At 30.2% G+C, this 24,149-nt stretch overlaps 2 protein-coding genes across 8 annotated transcripts in view; both read left to right on the plus strand.

The window, feature by feature from the left end:
* Positions 1-522: 522 nt before the first annotated feature.
* On the plus strand, positions 523-17,187 carry LOC140674010 (purine nucleoside phosphorylase). Of its 7 annotated transcripts, none has more exons than XM_072907322.1 (6): positions 523-653; positions 11,912-12,006; positions 12,599-12,777; positions 12,863-13,050; positions 13,918-14,108; positions 14,964-17,187. In XM_072907322.1, coding segments are annotated over exons 1-6 (879 nt in total). In that variant the 5' UTR covers positions 523-651; the 3' UTR covers positions 15,188-17,187. The 7 variants fall into 7 exon arrangements, with proteins under 7 accessions (XP_072763423.1, XP_072763422.1, XP_072763421.1 ...); XM_072907321.1 differs by having other exon boundaries at positions 524-653; positions 12,569-12,777; XM_072907320.1 differs by lacking the exon at positions 523-653 and adding an exon at positions 2,358-2,469 and having other exon boundaries at positions 12,569-12,777.
* A 144-nt stretch (positions 17,188-17,331) lies between these two features.
* The window catches only part of Syn1 (Syntrophin-like 1), a 257,348-nt gene continuing 250,530 nt past the window's right edge, over positions 17,332-24,149 (plus strand). Inside the window, exon 1 of the mRNA XM_072907314.1 lies at positions 17,332-19,636. Coding sequence (XP_072763415.1) covers positions 19,613-19,636 — 24 coding nt within the window. The 5' untranslated portion in view covers positions 17,332-19,612. The remainder of the gene's footprint in view (positions 19,637-24,149) is intronic.

The following is a 24,149-nucleotide window of genomic DNA, read 5'->3' on the forward strand; positions in this document are numbered from 1 at the left end:
TAACTTTACATGGAGCTCGTATATTTATGAAAATAAATTATTTTTAAAGACTTAAATCCTTGATTTATGATGTCACATATATATAATGATATACAAGAATATTAATTTAATCATTGGTGATCGACAAGTAGCAAAACGAGATTTATTACTGATCAATCAAATGATGACCCAATACAGATTTTTATTTATTTAGAAATATAATTAGAGTGTATTATTTTATATACTCCTATCAATTTCTGTTTGTTTTATATTCGTATTCTATTCTGTCATATCTACTACATATCTTGCTGGAAAATATCCTTCGTAACTCATTGTAGCCAATAGAAAGATCTTTCATTACAGCTTTCAGAATGTCGCAATTGTCACGATGATATATATCGTATCAGTGGCATTTCAATTTTTGTCATAAACTAACGAAATAAAAATATTTATCTATTTCTACACTTTGTTATGACCTAAATAAACATATTATTATGCCTTTCTTTTCTAACATTTGAAGAAACATACATCCGACTCTCTCACATAGATTTATACCGAGAGAAACAGTCTATTTTATAATTATACTTTACACTTTTCCTTTCTCCTGTCAAAACGCAGATGAACAATTATCTTATTTTAAATGATGAAGATGTACAAGATTACAGCTGAATAATGTGAGTATAATAATTTTGTATTTAATTCTCGCAGGTTTTAAGATATTTATTTAAAATTATCTCATATACTAAATAAAAAAAATTTATTTTTTAAAATATCGATAAAAATATGCAAAATTTACTTTTTTGCATCGTATTTTTATTCTTACAATAATAAAAGCATAATATTTTTGTCGAAATTTTCTTTTGTCTTTAAACTAATGCCAAATGTAATAAACAAACAATAAATTTTTTATTTATCTGTGTAAAGTTGAAGTTAAACGTGTATTTAAGTAACACACGACATGATGAAACACCATTAAAAAAAGAAATTTGTTAATATGTCAAGGGTTAAATAAAAATCTATATTGGGTCATTTGAATGAATGAGTTTGATGATTTGTGCTATCAACGATATTGCTCTGAATACAATGTGAGAAGTGGAAAGGTTAACCCGGAGAGACAATTGTAGGTTGTTATCAGCGTCTGGTTAACCCGGAGGTAAATAGGCAGCCGAGAATGTTTCTACTTGTTGCTTAATATGCAGCGCATATGTATGTATATACAAATACACTGCTTCTCGAGAATTTCCTCCACCTTTTATTTGAGTTATTGACTAGAACTATAAATGCAGTTTCATATATATATTATTGTTTAAACTATAAATGCGCAATTTTATGCTATCCTTGTTTAAACTTGCATTTTTTCATTTAAGCGTTTTGAACAAATTTACAATAAGGGTAAATGTTTTTGTGAAAATTCTTTTTAGAATTAATCTTGTTATTTCGAAATAAAAAATATAAGTCCCTAAAAAATTAATTTCTTTTATAATATAATTAATTAAATTAATAAAAATTAATTATTATATATTAAGTTCTTTCCTATATAAAATAATGATAACAAATTATATATTAATTAATTAATTAATTATTATATATTAATGTGATATTATTTTCTATTAATTATAAGGTTTTAATCCTTATATTTTTTTGACTGACGGAACGCAATTGAAACGAATGAGGAATTTTAGATAGTACATTTTTAAAATATTTTTTATCGATGGCTTTTTTTTTTATTGATGGAATGTTGCGTTTTTTGTAATTATTCCCTCATTTATTCCCAGATAACACAGGTCCCTAAAACGTATCTTGTCGCCCATTAGATATTTTTAAGATATCTTAGCTTTTTGTGTCATCCATGTAGATTGTTCTGATAATAAAAAAAATTAAGTGGAATATTTCCTGGTACGATGCACCTTGTGTATGATGCAATATTATTGCTTATTTACATGGAAGCGTAAATATATAAGATATAAATTTTAAATGTAGCATAGTATGTACATTTTATATTAATATACATATATTAATAGGATGATCTTCTAGAATTGTTTGTTTTGGAATTTTTGAAAATGAAAGTCGATTATTGGTAGAAGGGAGACTGGTTTACTAAAGCCAGAAGATAAGCTCAATAAAATACAGACGTCATTACGAAATGTTGTGAGGAAAAGTAAGAATGCGCGTCAATCTCGATTCAAAAGTGTGTAATCCATGTAGATTCGCTGGGGTTCCGCCTTATCACTTGACCTCTCTGGCAGTTTATTATTATAGTTTATCATTATAAATTTATGGAGCGCAATATACTGCGCTGTGTGTTATTATCATAATATTTTATGGCATGCTCAATCCGTCGCCAATCAGCTTTGCGATCGTAAAATGCAACAGCTGATCTGTCTCACATCACAATTAGTTTTTAGCGGTGTAAAATCGTTAATTTTGAAAAAGAAGGACTTGTAAATCTGTCTTCGCGTATATGAAATATGTTTATGTGTGCGTGCGTAAGTAAGTGTGTGTTGACAAGTTAATTAAATGGATAATGGATTAGTGTCTGTCTTTAATTAATAGGGTAAAGTAGCCTAATATGAGAGGGATTCTTAATATGAGGCCCCTAATTATTTTACAACCACGATCACTTTTTTTTATAAATCTTACTATCTCATGTTGATAATAGATAACCGTGATATATCGTATGTAAATGACAGCAGCATAGCGCACGTGTATGGCGATTTTGTTAACGACGCTAAGGAAAATTCTTGAATGTACTTCTTAAAAAAAATGTAACAACATAATTTAAAGCAACAGCTTGATATTTACTTTTTATCATGTTATTAAGATCAAGTACAATAAATATATCTTGGTGTTTGATCATTATATACTTTGAATATCCAACACGCATAACTTTATCATATATATGATTTTTTTTATATAATTCTTAATAAGAGATACTAGAATAGTTCTTAACATGCGATATCTCACATTAGAACTTCCCTTCCACAAGTGAGAGAATGAATTATCAAAAGTGTAAATTTCTATTTTTTCTATTTTTTTTTGTTAGTTTTTCTTTTATTTTGAAACACTTAAAACATTTAATTACAATACCTTTTTGTGTGCCTCTTGTTACGACAATATATTTTTATTTGAATCTTTAAGATATGTTATTTTAACTTTATACATACAAGATATAAAAAATATTTGAAAGATATAATTTTTTTTATGTCAAAAGTAAGACTTTTTATTTTTTGTTGTTTTTTTTTGAAATATTAAAATTAAACGTTAATATTGCAATACCTTTTTGTGCGCTCTTTGTCAGAAAGATAAATTTTTATTTGAATCTCTAAGATATGTTATTTTAATTTTATAGATACAAGATATAAAAAATATTTTTAAGATATTTTATAATTTTGTTTGTGCTAAAAAGTAAAGCTTTTGTTTTCTGTTCTATAGTACAGTTCTATAGCATTTAACTAATAACAGAAAGTGCCTGCGATGCTATATTTATGTAATAATAATTAATAAAACGGTTAATTGAAAGTGTATTCTTTTTGCATTTAATTTTCTAATATAAGACATTAATGCTTTTTAGTGATAAAATTTGAATGTACTAGCTATAAAACCACATAAAATTTTTGAGTTAAAAGTTACAATTAAAGAAAATATAAGCTTTAAAAAAAAAAGTACCTCATAATTGGCATCTTTACCCTATTGTTAACGATATTACTTAAATTAATCAAGAAATATATAATTGCAGTTTTTTAAGATTCTAAACTGTTTACTTTTTTATAAAATATCAGTAAATTAATTTGATTTGATTGAACTCATTAAGAAAAAGAAAAATTATTACGTAGTTAAGATAAAAATAAACGTTTTGTTGTAAATTGTTTAAATTCGTATATTTATTCTTATATTAATATATAAATGATATTATATTAATATATATATGAATGTATGAATGAAATATTTTTAAAATAGATTACGTGCAAAAAATCAATAAAATTTCCTTCTCTCTTTCGTTCTTTCCTCTTTTCTCATTTATAATATAAATTCTTTGAAAAAGTTTTTGATTAGTAGTAATTTTGTAAAATTAATACATTTATTTCATCATAATATTTTTTTCTTATCTTATCTACAATACAAAGTATTTAATATTTAATTCTGTATTTTGTTTGTCAAATTTAGATAAATTTATCTTTACGCCCAGTACGTGTCAATGAATCGGTTTATTTGATATGACTTTTTACAAGAAAATAGATAACAATAATAGATAACAATAATTTAGTAAATAATATAAAAAAGTACGAATAAACGAGCATATGTTGTTGAAGGTACGAGTCAAATATACATATATATATATATATGTCTTGTTTTTAGACATAGTAACTATGTAATAACATCTCATCATGAGAATGCTTCTGTACGTTTCACGTGTGCTCGTCTATTAATGTTGCGGCGAGAAATAATGAAGTTAAATGCTTCACAATTGAATCCAGAGAAAATCGGATTCATTCAAGAGCTGCGTTTTATCTTTCACATTCCGTCTACTTTAAATTATTTTAATCGAGAAATATTCTCGTCACGTATCATTTATGATACATAAAAAGAGAGAAATAGAAAAAAAAAAATAAAAATATTTTAGCTTAAATAAATCAAACAAAAAGTCAAGTAATTGGAGATATTAAAAATTAATAAGATTAAATAATAACTGAATATTTTCAGTCAAAAATAAAAGAACATGTTTGACTCGTGCAATTATTTCATTGAATACAATTACTGATAATTAATTAAAGAGTATTCTCTAGCTTCATTTATTTATTAATTTATTCTGCAGTCAATTAAAAAAAAAAATTATGTTATTACTTAATTAATTTATATTTATTATTAATATTAAATCAAAGATAAATAAATATTTAAATGCACAATTATATATGCAATATATGCAACTAATATTATTGCACTGGTTAAACTGCAAATACAGTGAACTGATATTTTATAGATCTTTGCTTTCTAGTTTTTTTTTTTTTTTTAATCTTTATACATCAGTTTTTTTTTAAATCTTTGCACTTAATCAGTTGCTGTCGATTAAAATATTATTCCGGCGTTGCGTCGCGCTAGATTTCGCGCCTCGTCGACGTCAAAGCGTCATTGTCGCAACAAATAACAATAATTGAACCACTTGCTCTGTAACGGGTTATCATCTTATGCTACGTCTCTCCTCCCTTCTTCATCTTCTCTCTGATTATCCCATGCGCCACGACTGTACACAGTCGCCGATTGGTCGATGTGCTTATGCGTGTTCTTGGTCGGCGCTTGTATTTTTTTCGACTCGTGTTTTAAGTTCTCTATAAAACGGGAGGACGAAAGTCACGCCAGTCATTAGTCGTAAGCGTGCGATATATATCCTCCGAACTGGTCGGTCAGTTGCTTGCTTTATTGTCTCATCTTTTTTTTTTATCTTATTATACCAGTTATCAACGAATGATATCTGTTCTCCATTCAAAGTGAAAATGCCATTTCCGGATACCATTAACGGTTACGACAGTCTTCCGGTCATCAAACGAGCCACCAATAACGATGTGTTGCAAACGAATGGGAAGCATGTGCGACACACGTAAGTCCAATTCAAATCGTTCCTCTTCGCATAAAACTTCGAAGATGCGCAAAAAAAGCAAGTATTTGAAAATAAAAGAATTAACAGAGTTGGTATTTTTTTCATGTCAATATCTTTGTTAACCGTCTCCTTGCAACTTTCCAATTTTCAAAAATAATAATAATTTTTCAATTTTTATAATGTTAAGTGTCACTCTCTTAGACTTGTTCGAGCTGAAATTTTCCAGAGTTTACGCTTCAAATCAATCATAGCTCAATTGCCCAAATTATTTTCCAAACTTCTCAGGTTTAATAATCTATACATTCGATATCGTGGTCCCCGACATTGAGAGGAAGAATATATATATATATATATATATATATATATATATATATATATATATATATATATATATATATACAGGATGTAATGGAATTGGTACGTTAAAATATACATGAACAAACAATATTTGCTGGATGCTAATGATTACCGATATTGCGAAATTAGTTGGGTTAATTGTACTTCTCACAAATATCTGACGCAAATCGAATGAATGAAGTATTCCGGGCGCGCTCGCGCGCGTCCACTGTAATTCGATGTAATTTCGCTCCGAAACTGGTACAAAACGGTGCGGTTAACTGCTAAACTACCGGCATGCTCAAATAGTAGGGGATTTAAGCTAAATGCATAACATAGGCTTCGGGGATATTACAAATCATGCATCGGAATACGTACGCGAATTGCGTCTGCGAAGATATACGTGGTGTTCGAGAAAAAAAAATCGCAAGCTATTTGTCAGGTCTTGTAAATATAAAGCGAATAAAAGTTACAGAGCGTTTTCAATGATTAAATACGTGGTTGAATTATTAAAGAGAAAAAGAGCAAGTGTCAAAAATTATGTATAGATTAGAAAAATTTTTTTTAATTGTATAAATTAGGACCCGTGTAGGTCATTTTGGCAAATTGTTATTCGATATTTATTCAAGTCTGATCGCGTCTTAAAGATTAACAATAAATTACAATGCGCATTAATCGAGGAAAAAAGTGACTTTCAATTCGTCATAGCATGTTTCTTTATCGTATGTGTGCTATTCTATTCAGGAGGAAAATTTCATCAGTTACGGATAGATCGATTGTTCCAGTCACTTTGAATGACTAGATCAATTGACGAGTGACACATCGATACAACGTTTTGTCTGCCGACAGTGATACATCAATAATGACATAAATGAAGGATAAGAAGTAAAAAAAAAATTAGCGTTTTTTTTTTTATGGCATTCAAGGATAAACGTCAAGGATAAAGGCAGCTTTCCAATTCCCAATTTCATTTTTTTTTCAATGGTATTCATAGTGTGAGCGAAAATTGATAAGCGCACTCGTGGATATGTCGTGAATGGACGCGCGCTTTTATTCATATTTTTTTTTCTTTTTAGATATTTTGGTTACACTCTGTATGCCGGATTCACGCATAGCTCATCTATTGTGCATGCATCGCGCGCATACACGCGTGTAAATGCACACGTAAAATTTCCGCCGATTGAGATGAACAAACACGCACGTCACACGCGAACGTATGATATTATCGAATTTACGTTAGTATTGGAATTTACTCGCGGGCATTTGATCGATTGATGCTTAGATAGTTTTGTATCGCAGTAAAAAAAAAAAAGAAAAAAAAATCTTAAAATGCATTATGTCAAAAGTATTGGAGGACAAGTGGCGGAGGATCCAAGAGTTTAAGAAATCTCGAAATTTCGAAAAATATAACAATTTCCAGAACTAACGATTTAATAATTCCTAAAATCCAAAGGTCGATATTTACATCCACATGTTTGCTTACGTTTGTCTGATGACGTTCTATAAAACAAAGAGAAGGCCATTGCGAGACACAAAACAACGTGTAAGTAGCGTGAGAAAGTTAGGAACCTGGGGCTTTAAAGATTCAAGACCTCTGTGGAATTGCAACATCAAAAACCTGGCTTAGAAATATATATTTATACGTTAGCGTTATTGTAAAATAAAATTTTTATGCACTCTTAAAAAAAAGATATAATATAAAGTTGAATAGAATTTTATCATCGTTGCTTCTTTTTTATGATGCTTTTCCCCTTACGTTGTGCTTTATATTACGTGCTGCCCTTATCACAGATTGTATATTTCCACTATATGTATTTCAGTGTTAATAATTAAGCCGGAAACGTGTTTGTTTTCCAAATAAATTTAATATCGATTGAATTGACGTTACAACAAGAATGCACTGAATTATTAATTTCTTCCTCGCACAAATATTATTGTGCATTCCATAGTTAGATTTGGCACCAGCAACATATGTAAAATTGGGGCTTTATTTAAGAGTTTTAAACTTCTTATGAATAATAATTATAGAATGTATGAGCAGAAATTAAAATTTTAAATTTTATTTAAATTTATGGAGAATAATTATGTAATATTCACAAAACGAGATAAAAACAAGTTACATGAAAATCAATGTCAACTGGTCTATGAAAATTAATAGAGCGAACGATATTACATAATTGCATGCAGTTCCGAACGTGCAAACTCTCAATGTTTAATTATGGCTGCTTATAACAGTGAAAGCTTGTTTGTAAATCTTGATATTTCCGTATTCGGGACTTTCAACTCTAATTAATTTCCCGAATACAGTATCAAAATAATTCATTTAACATTTTACGTGGCAATTTTGATTTATGGCTACTGCTACGCAAAATGTTAAATTAATTAATTTAATGACGTGTTCTGAAAATTAATTATTATAGGATCACAATTCCTAATACACAGAGATATCAAGGTTTATTATAGTTGCAGAGTTGTAAGCGATTATAGTTCTGTATCAGTATAGAGAGTTTGCACGTTCAAAATTGTAATTATGTGCACATAATTACGCTTACTCTATCAATTCTCTTAGCTCAACTAATATTGATTCTTGTTGTATAATTAATCTTGTTTTTCAGCATCGTATCGCTACATCATATGATAAATCGCATAATAACACAATTGCTTCTCGCATAAATTAAAATAAGAATTAAATAGTCTTGACTATTATTTGTAAAAAATTTAAGATTTTATCTGATTTTACATGTGTGTGGATATATCATTCAGGAGATATGAAATACTTCCGGAAAAAAAAAAAAAAAATAAATAGATTGATGCACATTATTTGTGACGTCAAAGATATCAATCAGTATTAAAATTACTTTCAATGAATAACAATAAAATTATATCGTTTATCAAACTGTTATAATTTTTACAACTCATTAATATGAAATAGACATATAAACGAATTAATACTACAGAAAGATGACAATAGTGAAATTCGATTCGCACCACATTTTTATTTAGGAGTGAAAATATTGGAAAAAATTTATTACCAAAAATAAATGGCACACACGGAGTGTGTTATTATTGTGTTTCAGCAGTCATTATTAAATGACTATCTTTGCAACATCCAAAATTTCAAAACTGTAGCCGCCTGTATCGAAGCATGTAACTACACGATCTCCGTAGTTGTCATTACCGCAAAGCTTAGGCACGCAATTACATGTAATTATGGCAGGACGTTTAATATAGTCGAGCGATAGTTGTAAGCTAAGGCGGCAGGTACGACGTCCGCTTAATCAGTACCAATCTGTTGAATACGCTTTAATATGTCTCTGCGATATCGGCATAGAGGGAAGGAAAGCTTACCGCCATGTTCGACCGCGCGTCTGAAAATTACTTCGCAACCCTCCTGCATCATCAATAGCTTCTTGTATACGGGTCGGTTCATAATATCGTGCGCACCAGGGTAAATTGAAAAGTTTCCCAAATCACGCGAATCACATGCGAAATTACATTTCTGGAAAAGATTTCAAACATTCATTATATATTTAATTGCATATTAAATATATATACTAAATACTAAACATAATATAATAAATTTATGTACAGAGTTGGGAAAGTTACTTTATAAAAGTAACTCATTACCGTTACTGTTACTCAAAAAGTAACGAATCGTTAGAATTTCCCTTACTTTTTTTTTATACGATATAAACTTTACATAAACATTTTTTTTAACACAAGATCAAATTTTTACACTAAACACTAATAATTTTTCAACATTATTTTACATTAAAGTAATCAAAGTGATATAATTTTTTCATAGTGATATCGTTATTGATATAAAGTGTGTGTAATAATTTTGATAATAATAAATTATTTTAAATAAGAGAAACTTTTGAAAAAAAGTGTAAACAAGTTTTCTTAAACACGTTTAGATTCTGTAAATGTAAATAAAATAATTTTCTTATTGTTAGTTTACTTTCAATAGATTTGTAAATATGGTAAAAATCGCTTTCTTCGCGTCTCTTCAATTTTTTTTATTTAAAAATTTTAACACGATAATTTTCGTAACATCGAATTCTTGACTTAATCATTGAATTATCTGTCTTAAATGTTTAACTTAAATGTTTTTTTTACAAAATAGAAAGATACTAGAAAGAAATGCCAGCAGTTTCTATGTGATACTGCGTTTCAATACTCTTATCAATCTTTAAGTTTCATTTCACGCATATGTGCACACGTATCTATAGTACTTTATATGTTAAATATATCATATAAAGTATTTTATACGTGCATGAAACAAAAAATATCTATGTTTCTTTGTTTGAAAATTATATTCGCAAAAAGTATAGTATATTCAAGTATATTTGAAAAAAAATCCCAGACTGCACAGAAAGGTCAAAAGACATCTTAAAGATATTTAAAACACAATAAGACGTTTCTAAGTTGTCTTTTAAGCATTTTTTATAGATATGTGCTGTCTGGAAAGTAACGATAAAAGTAACTGTTAATTTCGTTACTCGTTATCGAACAATGTAACAAAGTTACTTTTTCCGTTACAAACAAAATTTGTAACGCCGTTACGCGGTTACAGTTACCGCAAAAAAAGTAACTGTAACGGTAACGACGTTACAAGTAACGCGTTACTTCCCAACCCTGTTTATATATTTATTAGACATTTAATATAATCGATCGTTAGATGTGTAGAATTAGAATATTACATGTGTCTTCGATTTTGAACAATTTTATCTATTGACATTTATTTAAAAAAAGGAATTTATATTATATTCTTAGATACTTGGGAAACAATAGGCATCAAGAGCTGAATAACAATTATTATGTATGAAAAATAAAAAATAAAGGATAATAAGAAATAGCAATTAAAGTTGAAAATAAAAATAATAAAAATTACAAAATTAAAAATAATAAAAATAGAAAGTATATTCGTGTTTCATAGATATAGGACAAAAATATTGAAAATCAAACACATATATATAAAATGATACAAATGATAAAAATTAACAATTATGACTTAAACATTAAAATATATGAAGACGTTACAAATATTTGTTCACAATATGTATGTGCGGACGTTTCGACTCCTTTTTTGAGTCGTCCTCAGCACAAAAGTGTGAATAAGTTGAAAATTGTAGTTTTTTTTTGGCATTCTGGATGTTGTGAGAATGAATCTGTGCAAAAATGTTCCGCACAGCAATGTAAGTTATATTACATTCGGTCAATTGACTGCCTTACACACATATTACATAAACGTTAATCCCAATAATGATCTACTTTACATACTAGTTTATACAAAATTAAAAAATCTTTTTGCACATACCATATTATGACTTATTAAATTATTACAATCTATTTTTACATCAAGACTTTTACACATACTTTAATTTTCCACTTGACAATTAACTGACTTGACATCACTTCTTATTCATAACATAACGATTCAGGGTAGACCTTCATAACAAAAAAAAAAGATTTTTTAATTTCAAATTGCAATTTCTCAATTCTTCTGATTTTTTTTAATTTCTTTCTTTTTTCAATCTTTTTCCTAATTTTAAAGTCGTTGACATTGAAATTTTAACTCGTAATTGAAATGCCTTGATTAAAGCTTACATTGCTCACGTGATTTTTACATTTTTAGACAATCACTTGATCCAATCTCAGCTTCCGTACATATTGTGACAAATATTTGTAACGTCTTCATATATTTTAATGTTTAAGTCATAATTGTTTCTTTTTATCATTTGTATCATTTTATATAAATGTGTTTGATTTTCAATATTTTTGTCCTAGATCTATGGAACACGAATATACTTTCTATTTTTATTATTTTTAATTTTGTAATTTTTATTATTTTTATTTTCAACTTTAATTGCTATTTCTTATTATCCTTTATTTTTTATTTTTCATACATAATAATTGTTATTCAGCTCTTGATGCCTATTGTTTCCCAAGTATTTATGAGTTTATAAAGAGCTAGATTAATATACGAATTTATATTTTTAGGTACACCTTTGAAGCATTGCAAGAATCAGCGCAATATTTGTTGGATCGCGTCAAGATCAGACCGAAAATAGGAATTATATGCGGCTCAGGACTGGGTAAGTAATTTGCATATCTGTGTTCTTAAGTATAAATTCGATTCAATCATAATTGAATGATAATTTTATTCGATATTTTCTTCATTATTAATTCAATGAGATATTTACAACGAATTAAAATGTTGTAATATTTATAAATTTAATTATTTCTTTTCCAAATCCATACACGTACATTTGTTTTTTTCATTTTTAACATAAACATAACATTGACTTATCAACCACCTACTTCTTCAAAGTTATATAATTGTTTATTAAAACAAGATTAATGATGATTTCGAAATTTGGTTATAAAGAATCTTGCGACATTATTTGCATGATACTTTTCAACATCATTATTGCAACATTAATGATATCTATCTGATTATGCCTTCACGCTTACGTATTATTTCTGATCTACACATCCGTGTTTATATTATTTTAGTATACTAAATTTAAAGTGAACTGGTTTTCTGATCCTCTTTGCATATATTTTTACGTATTCTTTTCTTCGCACTTGCAACATTTATAAACGGTTGCGAGACCTTCGGCGTGTCCTACCAGTACTTTGTTTATTCTTAAACAGGATCATATGAGCAAAACGAGTTGTGTCCAGGTTCGATTGCGGAATCTCTCATGGACAAGCAATGCTTTCCCTATGAAGAAATTCCACATTTCCCGGTGTCCACGGTAAAGGGACACACCGGCCAGATGGTCTTCGGGTATCTTCAGGGTGTACCGGTCATGTGCATGCAGGGCAGGTTTCATTATTACGAAGGCTATCCACTCTGGAAGGTACGACTTTCTTCTTCCCGCTTCTTTTTACGTACAATCGTCAAATATAAATCGGTATATTATGTTGATCGAAATGTAACAATAGTTATCCCCGCAGTGCGCCATGCCAGTGAGGGTGATGAAGCTGGTAGGTGTGACGCATTTAATCGCCACTAACGCAGCCGGCGGTTTAAATCCTACTTATAAAGTTGGTGATATCATGATAGTCAAAGATCATGTGAATATGATGGGTTTCGCCGGCAACAACCCGCTTCAAGGTCCAAATGACGACAGGTGGGACACACACAGGATTAAACTCTTCTCTCTCTCTCTCTCTCTCTCTCATTAAGTTAGAAAGAAACTGTATGCGTACAAGAAAATTTCGAAAAGATTAATCTTCATAGTCGCGATTGTGACAAAAAATTAAATTCACCCGTCCGGGAAAAGCGTGAACAAATACAACTATCGGCGGAACGAGTTGGTTAAGAAGTTGTAAGAGGATTCGTAGAAAAAGGTGTCGCGCGATGAAAGGAAGTAAAAGAGACGGTGAGAAGGACCGGGTCAAGGGAGCGGGAGGGAAAGGGAGAAGGAAAAGAAAAAAGTAGGATAGAGCGCAGAGAGAGACTTTGCTGAGCAAATACGTCAATCAGCTTCTTTATGTCGCCGTGCAAATAGTTCATCAATCCGATTTTCAAAAGGTTATTCCAATGAAATAAATTAATGCCATTCTTTCTGCCAGTCTTTCCGTATTCCCTCCTCTCTCTCTCTCTCTCTCTTGCTTCCGAGTTATTCATAGGTTCGATAATGTTTCGAGGAATCCCACGGAAGCGGATTCCAATTCGTTAATAATGTAAATTTCTATTATTTTTTTTTTCTTATCGAATTTGTTAATGTTTTTAAGGAGGAAAGATATTTTACTTTTGCTTTTTCAACGGATCGTGAAAGCTAAAGAAACTGTCAAACAAGTATGAAAACCGCACGAAATATATCGTTCTTAATCATTTATTATCAACTATTAATCAGCATTCTTATTTTTTAATATATTTTTAATATATTTTTTAATATACTTATATAAAAGTATAATTATATAAAAAAATGTATTAAAAATATATTAAAAATATTTTTAAAATATAATTTTTTATATATTTTTCTTTTTCCCAGATTCGGCCCTCGATTTCCGCCCATGAATAAAGCCTATAGTACCACACTGATGGAAATCGGTAGGCAAGTGGCCGAAGAGATGGGTATCGGCGATATCGTGCACAAGGGGGTTTACACGTGTTTAGGTGGTCCTAATTTCGAGACAGTGGCGGAGTTAAAGATGCTGAGAATGATCGGGGTCGATGCAGTTGGTATGTCATTTATTTTCCAATTAATCGAGTCCTATACGTAAGCGTATTAACATCTGTTTACAAATATAACGTGTCTTATAAGCAATAAAAAAATAATGACATTTAATTATATGAATGTTCGAATTGGAAAGAATAGAATCGCGCATTAACTTTTTGTTATTGACACTCCTTAGAAATATCGATGAATAAAATATTGTGCTGGAATTATTCAGTACTGATAATCCCAACGACATCAATGCCTGTATTATGCAATACCGCGTATATGTTAATTATAAGTGAGCAATTAATTTTCTTTACGTAGCAACTAATAATACATGGAACATGTTTCGTAATTTTATATCTCTCGCTTATCTGTATAACGCAGCAGGAGGTAATTTGTGAAGCAAAACGACAGAATGATGAAATAATCAGTACTTGTGATAAAATCATTTTTTGAAAATTTATTGCTCCAATAATAATCATGATATAATGTATACAATTGAAAATTTATTATATATTATTATGTAATTTCGTTGTCAGATACAAAATATATAATAATTATTAATTTTGTCATTAAAAAGTTATCACGTCATCTTCATTTGAAATAAAGCGTTAAAAGTGTTTATTTCTTTATACATTAATTTAGTTCCGCATTTTGTGTTTATATTTAATTATTTATTAATTTCTTTTTTATCGCGTTAAGTTATATTTAATGACACTTAATTACTTCTCTCTCTCTCTCTCTCTCTCTCTCTCTCTCTCTTTTTCTATATATATATATATATATATATATATATATATATATATATATATATATGTAAATATTTTTTTACATACGTTATGTAATATTATATATGACGTCATTATATTGTTTAGGAATGTCCACGGTTCATGAGGTTATCACTGCACGGCATTGCGACCTCACCGTATTTGCGTTCAGTCTGATTACCAATCAGTGCGTCACCGAATATGAGGATCACGGTGAGGCGACCCACGAAGAGGTAATGGACGTGGGTAAAGCGCGACAGCCACTTCTTGATGAATTCGTATCCAGTATCGTGGTACGTCTTCGGGACATCCTGGATCTGACAGCAAAATGACTGGATTGAGAATCAGTCCTGATGACCTGATCAGAACGATTCGCTTCATTTTACGAAAAAAAAAGATTCTTTGGAATTATCGATTCATCTAATAATTTTTCATATTTAAAGAAAAAATTATTTTCATTTATTGAGGATCGAAAAAGCAAATGTTTTCGGTATCATTATTTTTAAACGTAAGATTTGGGGTTCTTCGTTATTTTTGAGTTGATCTTTTCTTGACAAAAATATCAAGGCTCTAATGTAAATCTAATATAGGATAAGTCAATTGACAAATCAGTCCTCGAATCTTCCTTATCTCGTCTTCATTATCTTCGTCGTGTCTTACCTATTTAGCTGGCGCTTGAATTCTACTTATCTGAATTCGAGCTCGATTTAGATCTCAATTGATTCGTTACACGTCTTGAGGGGCCTTGAGCTGAAGGAGGGATGAGAAAGAGAGAAATAGAGAAGTCTTACAGATGGTTAGTCGGAGCTTTCCCTCCATTTTCCACCCTCGTTTCGTTATCCTCATCTCGTTTTCGCCTTCTTCTATCGCTAATGCAATGTCTCCCGTTCAGCTCCAATAAATCTTAAAGCTTGAGGACTATATCCCTATGGTGCGCAGCATACCAAATTAAATTATGATTCGACAAGCGGAAAAATCATGCAGTGTATTAGAGCAATAACCGAAAATATCTTCTTGCTAGGCCTCCTGTTTTTTTTTTTTTTAATACCAATTAATTTAGGAAAAATATTGAAGAATAATTATTTTTTTAAGAAAACATTACGTAGAGACAGAGAGTTGAAAATCTCTGCATCACAATTTTACATGAGAAGTAAATTTTATGTAAGATATGAGAAAAAGATTGACAAAAAAAAGTAAGACATATTATAAAAGTAATTAGAAGATTTAAGTGTAAATATCATTACCATTAATAAAAAAGAGATTTAATAAAAAAGAGATATAAGTAATTGATATAATGCACATCTATTATCATATATTAGTTACTTAATTTCAGAAAATGATTTATTATGTATAATGTAGTAAAAATTACTCTCATTTGAATAACTTTTATCAAAATACGATATTTTTTATAAAAGCTCGACAAGGAATTCAATCTCAAAGTTCTTATTTAAAGTATCCTTGTTCTTCGGCGAAAAATGTCAATAGAATATCGATGCACCTATTGACATGTTTATTACGAGCAATGAATTACATATTTATTACGTTGATCAAAGAAAACGACAATAATAATGAGAAATAATAACAAAATTAAATTAATAGAAAAAGATTAAGGAGAATATTTTTATTTTAACAACGCAATAATTCAAACACAAGCTTAATATGCACATATTTTACTAATTAAAAAAAATAATTATACGATATTAAATAAAAACAATATAAAAATATGAAATTAAAGGAATATGATTTTGTTAATATTACTAATTTATTATTTTTACATTTCTTGCTAATACAAGTTATTTCTAGTTTAACAACTGTTCGATTTTAATTTATAATTTATTTTTTTATTTAAAAAATCAATTGTTACTATTATATACGCGGCGATAGTTACTAATATTATACATCCTTATAAATATTCAGTCTGTTTTATTATTCTACAAAATTATTTTGCAGTAAATTTTTTGTTTTTCATAAATACTGTTAAGAAGTAAAATTTCTTATTTTTGTTAATCAAATAACGTATAATCAATATGAGAAAATGTATATTCCGGTTTAAATTAGATATAGCATAGGAAATAGTGTCATATTTTAACTATATATGTTTTACACATCGATTTTAGCATTGTATCGATAACGATATGTATTGTGTAACTCATTGTTATCCACTGAATGATATTCATGTGTTTCTTGTAAACGCAGAAAATGCAACAATGGAAAAAGTGTGCCTCTCATAACATATAGTTGTATACGTTTGTAGAATGATATGTGTATATAATTCGATTATCGATTATTTTATTTACTTCTTAATTCATCAATAAAATATTTTTATTGCTAAGTAATTTTATTACATATTCTTGTAAAAATTCAATATAATTAAAATGTATATTAAAAAACTCATATATATATATATTTTAGATAATTAATAAACGAAATGTTTTATGAAAGATGACAAAAGTGATAAAGCTACAGATAAAAAAATAAAAATATACTAAGCGATTATTCTTTTTAACTATATCTATAGACAGAATTTTCTTTATTACATATTCATCTTTGGTAGGTAAATTTGTAACTAGTCGATTTCAATACAAATATTAAAATAGATTATCAATATTTCCTTTTACAATATTTTATCTCTTCGATATTAGATATTTATGCGACAAAAATTGCCCCCCAAAAAAGTTCTTTTAAATTTTCTTATAAAACCCGATTAAATAAATTACCGCAAGAATTAAATGAATTTGAGTTACAACAGATAACGAGCTGCAGTCGCGCGAGTATACTTATGTAAATCAAGTTATAAAAATATAAAAGAAACTGACGTCACCCGCGTCCGGCTGAGAGGGATCCTATTTGACACGTGCGAAAAGTACTTATTCCGAGGGAGTACTCCTCGTGCGTCGATAAAGCAGAGACCTTCCTATCGCGCCGGCTATATCGAGCTAACCCCTCGGCCGTTTCTCTCACGATTGTATGACGTCATCGGCGACGGCGCGTTTCTCCCGTCGTTCGCCATCGCCACCTACGGCAGGTTGGACTGCGGCAAGAACGAAGGAGCTGCGTTGAATTTTCAGTACGTTTGGTGCTGTCGCGGAGTGAGGTTAGGCGATAACGCATCGTCGTGATTACGTGATTCGCGCTAGCGATATGGTCGCCCCTCGCGAAGGGTCGCGCGTCTCATTTTACGTCGATCGCTCGAATCTCGACGGCATTCGAATTTCGAACGCGTCAAATTTCTGCGGGCTCGCGGCGTGAAGTAGCCTTTTTTTTTATGCGTTCGTGCGTTCGTGCGTTCGTGCGTTCGTCGTGGTGCGTGTTATTCTGAAATTCGATTCGTCGCCTCTCCTGCAAGACGTTCGAGTACGAATACCATCAGCGATGCGTGCATCCTCATCTGATCAATCGTAAATCGTGCTTTGAGGGGGAAAAAAAAAAAAAGAATCATTCCTTTTTTCGAGAATCCAAGGTGATATAATTTCGAGCATTTTTCTAAAATTGATTCCGCGCTTTTATCAAAGTGTGCCCCACATTCATACATCATATTACGTTTTGTTGTGGAAAATAAATAAAATTCATTAACTCAGAGGATTTAAACATTCTTAAGCAAAACACAAAATTGATATGTCAATTTGAAGATTTAAATATATATATATATATCTGAAGTTTCTAAAGGAAATTTAAGACTTCGGAAATATTATAAGAATCTAAAAGTTGAGAGATTAAAGAATTTAAATATTGAATTATAATATAACAAAAAATTCAAATACAGTGTAATTTTAATTGTTTAATATTTTGACGCGAGAGAAAGAGTGCGCGCTCTAAACATATGATGATATAAAATTCAATCACAATTTAAAACACAATTGAAGGCCCCAATGTGTAAATCATAATTGAGAACCAGGTATACTTGAGACATTTAACATTTCAACAAATCGGCAATCTTATCAGTATTTCAGGATTTAAAAATTCAATTATCTCACTATCTAAAACTCTAGAGTGTGGAGCATTCAAAGTTGTGTTGGAGATCATTAGCAAGTCATTCCAAAAATCAAGGATTTCATGACCACTTGAACATTTCAACTTTTACCTTCGAATTCACAACATCGAAGATTTACCTAATTCGCAGAGCATTTAATCAAAAGTGGAACATTTCGTTAATTCACAATATTCTCTCTAGCAGAAGCCCAGTCTCGTAAGCGAAAGTAAGCGGAGAGAAGACTACTGAGCACGATCTAGAGAGAGAGAGCGTAAAACAGGTCGTTCGTGAGTTGTAGGTGTCCGTTTAGTGAAGGAGACTACGAATCGGCTGATCTGAAGACATTCAGCATTCAAGGCAGACTATATACTTTTCTCATTAACAGCAACAGAGCTGGATATTGATCCCTGATGCGTGGATCGACCTGGGGACGGTCATAGATCAGGCAATCACGTCCATCTCTCACTGAAAGACGGATAGGGTGATCACGGTCGGACTGATCGCTGAAGGAGCGATAAAACATGTCGAGGCTGCTGAAAGGAGAGCCGACAGGCGGTTATGTGATTGGCTCGTGCGCGGATCGAGGATCGTATTAGCCCGGACTGGTAGTGACGCATGTCGTAAGATCGACGGAGAAACGACGCGGTGGACGCCACGCAGGATTTACGAAGAGAGATAGTGAGAGTAAAGCAAGGGAGAAAGAAACAGGAGAGCCGCGAATAGAGAGAACTAATACGAACGCAAAACAGGCCAGGCGACGAGCCTCCCATTACCTACCGGAAGTCATATGCCCATACACGCGCGTAAAACGGTAAATCTATACATATATACGCACGCTATTTATACTGTCATTTCGAACTTTGTATATATATATATATATATATATATATATATGAATTTTTAAAATTATTTTTTTTGTTTGTAAATATTTTAAAATTTGAAACATTTAATGGATCTACCGTGGAGCGTTTAAATTTTTGTTTTTTTTTTTTTTTTTTTTTTTTTTTTTAGGAAAACACATGTAGATTTTTATGGTATTTTACATGTGGATGATATCATTTATATGTTTATTAATAATTTAAAGTTAAACATGTGTCAATTTTAGAGAAACAAGTTTTACAAAAATTAATTTTTGAAAAAGAAAACAATATGTATTATATGTACTTAAAAATTGCATCTTTAAACATTTTTAAAAAATATTAAATTTTTAGGTTTAGGTTTCTAAGAATTATAATCAGAAAACATATATTAATGTTCTGAAAAAATTTACAGAAAACTCAATTAATTCATCACTTGATTGGCTTCGTTCCTGGGATATATATCGTACATGTTAATTTGAAAAAAATAGTATATCATTTTACTCACTGTAATATATTTTTGAAAACAATAAATTTAAAAAATTTTACACTTCATTTTGTTTAATCAAAAATTTGTTGTTATGCTATCCCAGACCCATACAATAAATCATTCATCCCCTTCGTAGAACTCGTGTTGAATTGCCAACTTTTTTCAACGAGCTGATTTGAATCCTTAAGTAGATCGAAATGCTGATGCTTAGAAAAAACATTGTAATGTCTGTTCTTATCCTCAGAGCATAATTTATTTATGGAGTAGTTACTTTTAGTGTCATAAATATTTTGCCGTTAACTAGACTTGTAAGAATTACTGTTTTATTAGAGACCTTTTGAGACTTATTAAGTCAATCCTAGACATGATGTCTACGTCTGAGAGATGAATTAACTATAAGATGGAAATTTTCTTAATAATGCACCACAAACAATCAAGTGCTCGGTAGTAGAGATAATTTTTTTTTTTTACATACCATTAACGTTCCTCTAATACTGTTTTTTAGTGTATTAAAAAAAGTCAGTAAATTTCACGATAAGTGGAATTGAGTAAAAGCAAATTAACAATGATCAATCTGACAGAAAATCATTCGTAAAACATGATGGATACCACGTGAGTTACGCGACTGACATGCATCGGGAGCCTGAGGGAGTAACGGGGTAGAGAGAGAAAGAGAGAGAGAGAGAGAGAGAGAAAATGACATGCTGGAGCGCGGAGAAGCATAGGACGAAATCATTCGCGCGGCTATAAATATGCCACTGGGTAGACGGAGATTGTACCGGATGGCATAATTGAATTAGAACGGAGACGAGCACGTGAAAACCAGTCGGCAGTCGCGGCTCTTCATTCTTTGGTAGGATCGAACGTTCGCTAACTGAGAGGGACAAGGCACCGCGTGCAGTGAAAAATCTGTAAAATTTACAGGGAAGTCACGTAATAAAAGAAAGTAAAAAAAAAAAAAAAGCTTACGCTATGTTTTTAAAAATCATGTTTTAACCACAGATTTCAAAACAGCAAGTATTTAATCTTCCCAGAAGCAACGCGAAACATATTTATATATGTTTACCTTGTTTTTTTTTTTTTTTAAATGTATACTTCCGTTCTCATATATAATACCTAAAATAAAATTTTTTCCAAATATTTCTTCAACAATATCACAGCTCATTACAAATTTCTTGTAGATTTAAAGTCTTTGGAATTAATCTTTTTAAAAGGATACTATTTTGAAAAGTTTAATAACGATAATGTGTGTTAATTCAATGTTTAAACAGTGGATGCTCACAATTTTTATTACAATAATTATTTTTTCAAATATATGGTAAAAATATACGTCATGAAGAATGATATTTCACAAAGGAATAAAATTTACATAAACGTGAGGTCTGGAAATATCTCCTTTTCGAGTCGCATTGTTGAGACTATATTAGCTATTATAAAAATCGAATAGGCAGCAATAATAATACTGAAATATTTGTTTAAGCAGATTTTTTTCGTGCTTTCTGTTTTAAGAGAATACTGAAAAATATGTATGGTTTTATGATTTTATATCTATTATATATAGATAGATTCACATTTTAGTTTTATAAAAAATATGTATTTTTTCCCAGCGATGTTAAAATTGAATTATTTTAGTCGTAGGTGTTGAATACCGTTTAATGATTTTATATATTTTGATTTTTGGAAAAGTAAAACAATAAACCAGCTATAAAACTCTAATATTTTTCAAGTTGAAAACTAGGCTCGTATCGGTCAGAATGCTGATCGATATTGTCTTTACCTTGAATAAAAATTTCAAACAGTAATCTCTGTTTACATAAATTCCTCTTTTTTTCTTCTATGTTACTCTTTTCCAAAGTTATGTTGTATATTTTAGCGGTGCACCAAGTTTTAATAAAAACGCTTGCGAATATTCTATAAGAAGATTCAGGGATTATTTTGGAGAAATAAAATCCGCCCGTGCAAAATGGAGGTACATATATGGTGGCATGTATACGGCACTGTCAAGCCCCTTGCAAAAACCAATAACCTCAGCGTACGTCGGGTACTAGTAGTTTATGACCACTGAGTGCGCGTGCAACAGAACAAGGGAGAGAGAATGGAAAAAAAAAAAAGACGTAGATTACTAGGTAGCTGAAAGTGCGAGTGAGAGGAATGAGAGAACGAGAGAAGCTGTGCCGTCGTTTGGAAAACGTTGAAGGGAACACCACTTGACCCTCGAACCTGTTTCGTGTATCTATTGTGACTGTCATGCGATCGAAATCACGTTAGGGATAGACTGATAACAATTTACACGAGCTTTACAAATGTATTAAGTTTCTCTGATCGATTGGACTGGATGTATCATTTTTGAAAAATTTGTAAATTTCTTTTCATCAATAAACTCTGTCAAATAAGTCGACTTGTTACGTCAAAAAAAAAAAAAAAAAAAAAAAAAGAAAAAAAAATTCCTCTGCCAGTAATAGTAATTTAAGCTAAAGTATTATTAATTTAAATTGAGATAAAAAAATATTTTTAAACTTTTCAACAAAACTAAAGTGTTATTATATATACTTATTGAAAATGAAAAGATATTATATAATTTAAAAGGTTTTGCAAGTAGCAAAAGAGTATCAATAGGATAATGAACTCTTGCATTTTTATATGTGATTTTGAATGGTTTCTATTTTAAATAAATAGTTAGCAAAACTGAAAGACTTGCGCGCATTTTTGCATTTTATTTTTCGACCGTGGCTTATTTCCGCAACAAAATGCATGTGCGTAATGTATTTTCCGATTATTCGACATCTAGTCGAAATTTTCCAACTTTTCTCTCTCGCTCTCTCTCTCTTCTCATTGCTCTGTCACACACATACACACACACACACACACACATGGTCATGCAATTCGATGCATTCGCTTTGTGCTTGTGTATCCGTTAAAACGACCGCGAACGCACGCGTGGATGTCTGTTTCTGTATTTTAATACTTCGCGCAGATTAATTTGGTTAAAATGATGGCGCCGCGCGACACTTTTATATTTCTATTCGGGCTGTTAAAAGCCTATTTGCGTTATATTGCTTAATTTTATTAATAGTTTTTTGTATGAATTACATTTGCATAATTGAATTATTTTGTGTAATTACTTTGTAAGCCAATAAGTTTATTTAGAGTTTTTAAAGTTTATTTAGAATTGTTATATACATATATGTTGCAGTTTCAACATTTTTAGATTTTTGATAATATTAAAATATTTGCAGATATTTTTTGAATTTTGTGTAGCTTCAATTTATATTAATATAACTAGAATTTAAATTAGAATTTGAATAGAGTGTTTAAATTTTTTTTAGTTTTTTTTTTATGATTCTCAATCTGTCTTTAAAAAAAAAAAAAAAAAAAACAGATTAGCATTAAATATTGTTTAAATCACAATTGGAGATAGTCTATGAATTGGACGAGAGTATAATGTTATTAAATATTTTATACGTTATAAAATATATATATATATACATATATACATAATTTATATAATATAAAATAATAGAGAGTTTAGTAGAATATTAAAACACAATAAAAACTTATTTAAGTAAAAATATTCATTTATATTATTATTTTCAACATATTCTCTTTTTCATACATATATACATATAAAATTAAACCATTTATACAGGCGTCAAAAGATTTTGTTAAGAGTCTTATCGTCGAATGCGATTATCACAGATTTTTGCTTGAACGTTCGAATTATCTCGTGTAAATAAATTCTCGTATAAATTACTCGCTTCTCTTTCACGGCTGCAGCCATTCTACCAATGTTTGTCCGCCGTTATTGTGCCAACGTTGGACCCGTTTAACAGAATCGGCAATTTCTGCAGAGATCTATCTGGTATCATTTCGCCCGATAGCCCCGATATGAAATCCTCGCTGCGAGGTCGGAGCCGGAATCAATTCATTTCTGTGTCCTTGCGTAAAAGGATCACTTGCGGCCGAAGCGAGTTTATCGC

The sequence above is a fragment of the Anoplolepis gracilipes genome, chromosome 15 (genome assembly GCF_047496725.1).
Source record: "Anoplolepis gracilipes chromosome 15, ASM4749672v1, whole genome shotgun sequence".
Taxonomy (NCBI): domain Eukaryota; kingdom Metazoa; phylum Arthropoda; class Insecta; order Hymenoptera; family Formicidae; genus Anoplolepis; species Anoplolepis gracilipes.